This window comes from Orycteropus afer, unplaced genomic scaffold (assembly GCF_000298275.1).
Source record: "Orycteropus afer afer isolate SDZICR_OR568_19922 unplaced genomic scaffold, OryAfe1.0 scaffold00420, whole genome shotgun sequence".
In the NCBI taxonomy this organism is placed as follows: Eukaryota; Metazoa; Chordata; class Mammalia; order Tubulidentata; family Orycteropodidae; genus Orycteropus; species Orycteropus afer.
Window position 1 is genome coordinate 2,451,708 of NW_006922007.1, and position 5,939 is coordinate 2,457,646.

General features: G+C 40.8%; 1 protein-coding gene across 1 annotated transcript in view; it reads left to right on the forward strand.

Annotated features, from left to right (window-relative positions):
- Nucleotides 1–5,939, forward strand: part of LOC103208281 (sodium/glucose cotransporter 1) — an 88,781-nt gene that overhangs the window by 70,321 nt on the left and 12,521 nt on the right. The window contains 2 exon segments of the mRNA XM_007953967.1: nucleotides 1,926–2,094; nucleotides 5,188–5,403. Of these exon segments, the coding sequence (XP_007952158.1) occupies nucleotides 1,926–2,094; nucleotides 5,188–5,403 (385 nt within the window).

A 5,939-nucleotide genomic window follows, 5' to 3' on the forward strand; every position in this document is an offset into this window, starting at 1 on the left:
TTTGACCAAACAACTGGGCACCATAGCATAGCCTAGCCAAGTTGACACATGAAGTTAACCATCACAGAGTTTAAGCCATGAATCCTACATTGTACAGAGAGAATTATTATTTGAGCTTATAGATTGACTGTCTGGCTCCAAAGTCCATACTCTTGTTCCTATAGTCTACTGCCCCTCAAAGTGGAAAATTTTTATGGTGGTGACTGGGTCTAGGTAATTATTGCATTACTCAAAGGTGCAGACAGCCTTTCTTTTCTTTTTAAATCAATCCTTGTTTTATTTACTTAATTATTTTGATGTAATTGACGTTTATAGAGCATTCCACCCAACAATATCAGCGTATACATTTGTTTCAAGACTACGTATAATATTGACCAAGACAGGGAAAATTTGGGGCTATAAAACAAATCTTAAAAAATGTAAAATATTCCAAATCATAACAAGTTTGTTCTCTGCCCACAATGAAATTAAATTTGAAATCAATAACAGAAAGACCTCTGGAAAATCACCGAAGTATATAGAACCTAAACAATACACTTCTAAACAAGGCACAAGTCGAGTAAGTAATTAAAAAGGAAATTAGACAATATTTTGAACTGAATGAAAATAAAACACAACATATCAAAATTTGTGGGCTATCGTTAAAGCATTATCGTCTTTATTATGTCATTGTAATATTAAAGCAACAGACCGTTTTCCTGAAGGCAGAGTTTGGAAGAAAAAAAGCCTAAAGAATGAATTTACTAGTTATTTTTCCTTGCTGTGGCCATATTTGTTAGTGAGAGTTTATGGCGTAGTGCCTAAGGCCTTTGACTGCTAACCAAAGGCTGGTGGTTCAAACCTACCAGCTACTTGGTGGAAGGAAGACTGGGCAATCTACTTCCGTAAAGATTTACTGCCTCGGAAACGCAAAGGTGGTTGCTATGGGTCAGAAACCGCTCAAGGGCAGTAAGTTTGTTTTTTTCTTACTATGTATAAGGAGCTCTGGTGGTACAGTGTCTAAGGCATTTGACTACTAACCAGAAGGCTGGCAGTTCAAACCCACCAGCCGCTCTACTTACATAAAGATTTCCCGCCTCGGAAACCCAAAGGGAGTCGCTATGAGTTGGAATTGACTCAATGGCAGTGAGTTTGGTTTTTTTGGTTTACACACACATATACACACACAGAGGCAGTCCCTGGATTATGAACAAGTTATCTTTAAGTCTGTCTTTAATTTGAAATTGTATGTAAATTGGAACAGTTAGGTATGGTTTGTATTTAACATCAGTGAATCAAATGTTTGTCTTAGTGTATAGTATATATTGTACCTTTCTAGACATAGCACTTAAGAAACACTTACAGATACATTAAAACATCCTTAACACAATAATGCAGCAATAATAATAATGTTTTGATGCACATGGCAAAGTAGTGCTTGTTATTATGGACCATTGTATATACTTCAAATTTTTAATATAATAGGCTTTACAGGGGTTGGTTCATAACTTTGGGTTATACTTATGTCAGAAATTTGTAACCCAGAGACTCTGTGTGTGTATGTGTGTGTACACACACCAAACCAGAAAACAAACTCATGCCATTGAGTCGATTCCAACTTATAGTGACCCCAATTGGGTTTCTAAGGCTATAAATCTTTATAGAAGCAGACTGCCTCATCCTTCTTCCATGGAATGGCTGGTGGGTTCAAACCATTGACCTTTTGTTTAGCAGCCAACTGCCTTAACCACTACATCACCATAGCTTCTTATATATAGAATGTGTATGTATACACAGAGATACACACATACATACATACATATATAGAGATGTTCTGGTAGTGCAGTGTACATGCATACATATCTACTGGCACACACTCACAGAGTAATATGTATTTCTTCATGTAGAGTTATTTTCTGACATTTTTGTGGGGGCTTTGATTTCAGGTTGTTCATCCTGGTCCTGATTGGCATCAGCATCGCCTGGGTGCCCATTGTACAGTCAGCGCAAAGTGGGCAACTCTTCGATTACATCCAGTCCATCACCAGTTACTTGGGCCCACCCATTGCAGCTGTTTTCCTGCTTGCTATTTTCTGCAAGAGAGTCAATGAACCAGTAGGTGTCATCCTGGTATGCCCAGAATAAAAACTAATGGGATAGGAAGAAGTTAATTGCCAAAAGAGGGGGAAAAAAAAAAAAGCTTTAGGAAGTTCACACAAACTCAAGGTCAAGAAGTAATATTTTGAGTGAAAAATGAGGAATAGAGTCTTCTGTTTCCTTATTCATTTATTCATCTATCAGACACTTGCAGGTGCCAGATACGGGTGGGGCACTAAAAACACAAAAGGCATAGATAGGAACCCTGATTCAGACCCTGGACAAGCTCCCAATTCAGATAAGGAGACAGAGAAGTGAATGAATAATTACAAAGCAGTGAGGTTAGTGCTGGTGAGAGAGGTGTGTCCACAGTCTTGTGGCCACAGCAAGGAGGGTGCACCTACCCTGTTCCCCCTGGGAAGTAGGAGTGGAACATTCAAGCTAGAGCAAAGTGACCAGGAAGGGAAGAACCTGTGCTTTCCCAGGTGGAGGAAGTGACCTGGATAGGGACCCAGGGACATGAACACAAGTGGAATGTTTAAAGAGTAGCTGGTAAACCATGAAGGTCCTTTTGGCCATCGTTCTATGGGAACACTTTACTTTGTCACTGGCTCCCCTTAAATGTGGTCTCCAGACCTAGACCTGGTACGCTCTGTTAGGCCTTTGGTGGGACATGCCTTGCTACAAGAATCCTGTAGGCAAAGAGTGACTACAAATCAATCGATCACTCTAACATGCAAACACAAAATTGAATGTGAAAACACACCCATAGTTCCGTTTTATGTTTTCAAATTAAAAACAGTGACTTTGGATCTATAAAGAAGTATGAAGAAGGAAGTTACATGTAGATAGATATTTTAACTTTTTTTTTTTTTTATAGTGATTTGGGTGAAGCTTTACAGAGCAAATTGGTCTTCCATTCAACAATTCATACACGTTTTGTTTTGTGACATTGATTACAATCTCTACAATGTAACAGCACTTTTCCCACTTCCTTCTTGTGTTTACCATTTCTGTTTGTCCTTCTCTCCTATTCCTTCCTGTCTTCTGAGCTTTATCCCTGGGCAAATGCTGCCCATCTGAGCTCATATGGTTGGTTGTTCTAAAAAGTACATACCTCCTTGGTGTTATTGTCTGCCTTCTAGGCCTGTGTCTTGCTTGGCTGAAATTTGAGCAACAGGGATGAGTTCAGTTCTAGGCTTGAAGGCCACAGTTGCAGAGGTTCCACCGGTATCAGTCAGACCAGTAAGGCTTAGCCTTTTGTATTATTATTATTATTATTTTGAATTTTGTTCCACATTTCTCCCACTCTAAACAGGACCTCCTATTGTGATGCCTTTCAGAGTGATTGGCAGTGGTAGTCAGGCACCATCTAGTTTTCTGGTCTCAGGATTACAGAGGCTGATGTTCACGTGGTCCTTTAGTTCTTCGGACTAATTGTTTCCATGCATCTTTGATTTTCTTTGCTTTGGTCAGGGAGAGTGCACCTTAGATGGCCACACTCAAGCTTTTGAGACTCTAGTTACTACTCACCAAATTAGGATGTGGAACACTACCTTGTGGACTACATTATGCCAATTGACCTTAATGTCCCACACAACTATGGTCCTGAGCCCCCAGCATCTCATTCCCTTAAGGTGTTTTGTTATGGCTAAGACATTTTCAGAACTTTGCCCCTTGTATACACTCTGCTATATTCATGGACATATTTGCAGCACATATAGATACATCTGCAGAAATATCCTTTATCAAACCTATTTATGTAGATATTCACGGGTGTAGTCCCATTCATCTTCCCAGTCCTGCTCAGCTTGAGTGTCTATCTATGGATGCACTCACAGGTTATCGTTATTCATGTGATTGCAGGATTGTGTGTGTAACAGTATTTACCTTCATTGACTTGAACTCGTGTGTTCCTCCCAGTGTCTTCCTTTGCCTTGATCATTTGTGCTGACCTCCCCCTTATCGTATATTGCCTTTCCCTTCACCCAAATTAATATGTGTCTACCCTGTAGTTGGTGATTTACCCTCCTTCCTTCTCCCACCCCTTGCAAGCTTCAAAGAATATTTCTTTCTCTATGTAAAGCTTTTCTTGACTTTTTGTGGTGGTGGTCTCATATAATGTTGATCCTTTAGTGATTGCTACTTATATCTCAACAGAAAAGTTCCTTTCTCCCACATTCCCAAAAGACACAATTTCTTTTTCTGTGTCTTCAAGGAATACAAATCCATTCATAAATAATTACCTAACTTGAATGGGCCTTAATCTACATGCTGGTAGTGAAGGTAGTTGAGGGCAGAGAGATTCAAATTATTTTTAAAGATAAAGAGAATTATTTTAGGGATTGTTAGGGTCTTGACTTGATATTAGGTACCACTTATTGGACACTTAGTTATTGTTCGCTGTCATCTACTTGACTCAGGCTCATGGAGACCTTCCATACAACAGTGCAAAATGTTGGCCAGTCCTACAGCATCTTTGAAATTGTCAGCATGTTTGAGTGCATTGTTGTGGCTGTTGTGCTGATCCATCACATTAAGGGTCTCTCATGTGCTCATTGGCCCTCCATTTCACCAAACATCATTCCGTGCTTTAGCGATTGATCTTCCTCATGATGTTTCCAAAGTAAAGGAGTTGGACCATAATCTGTTGTGCTCTGTGTCCTCCTTGGCTAATTTTTGGAAGTAGATCACCAGGCCTTTCTTCCTGGTCTGTCTTCATCTGGAAGTGCCACTGAAGCCTGTCCACCATGGGTGACCCTGCTGGTATTTGAAATGCTAGTGGCATAGCTTCCAGCATCGTAGTAACATGCCAGCTATCACAGCCTGACACACTGACAGATGGGTGTTGGATTAGACACTTGACCCTGCTATATTAGGAATCCTTAGTTTGTGATCTAGGTGAAATCTTGTCCCTGAAGTGTGATAAATACACCCACTGATGTTTGGGAGAACATTCCTGACCATATTCCACACTCCAGTGCGGCTCTAGAAAGTTGAGAACTGTCATGTTGCCAAGCTTCATTCTCTTGCCTCTTTTCCTCTCAAATGTTAGAACGTTTGGCTGTGCCATGTGTGTGCCATTATTTAACCCAGTGTTTTGTTTCACAGGGAGCCTTCTGGGGACTGATCCTAGGATTTCTGATCGGCGTGGCCCGGATGATTACTGAATTTGCCTATGGAACTGGGAGCTGCATGGAGCCCAGTAACTGCCCCACGATCATCTGTGGGGTGCACTACTTGTACTTTGCCATAATCCTCTTTGTCATTTCTCTCATCACCATCATCACCATCTCCCTCTTAACCAAGCCCATTCCAGATGTGCATGTGAGTATCCGTTCGGGAGGGCTGTTCTGCTCGTTTCATGTTCATGCTATAGTGCCCACCTTCACTGCTTTTGGTTCAGTTAGATATTTCACACCCCACGACTAAAATAGGCCATACCTAGCATTGTTTTCATATAGAAGGAAGAACAATGTGTGTGCAAGGCCATGACAGGCATGTGTCTTCCATGGAATTCCTCACGCCTGTCACACTTTAGCCTGGGGGCTATTCTCTGGCCTCATTCCTCAAGTGATAGCTCAGGTGCAAGGGAATGAGATCCCTTAAGTGGGTGCAGAGCCTCCCTGGCTCGGTGGCCTATGTCCCAAATAAAACCTGATATTTCTTATTAGTGCTCAGGGATCCCAGGGAGGGACATACCTTGTTATAAGAATCATCACACTCAGAGAAGCCTAATGTATGGTTTCCTCTTTGAATTTTTTTTTCCCCCATTTAAGCCATAGAATCCAAGATATTTCTAACAATATCTGTGTCCATTTGATTCAAAACCTCAAAAATGGCAAGCATTCTTTTAACTTTAG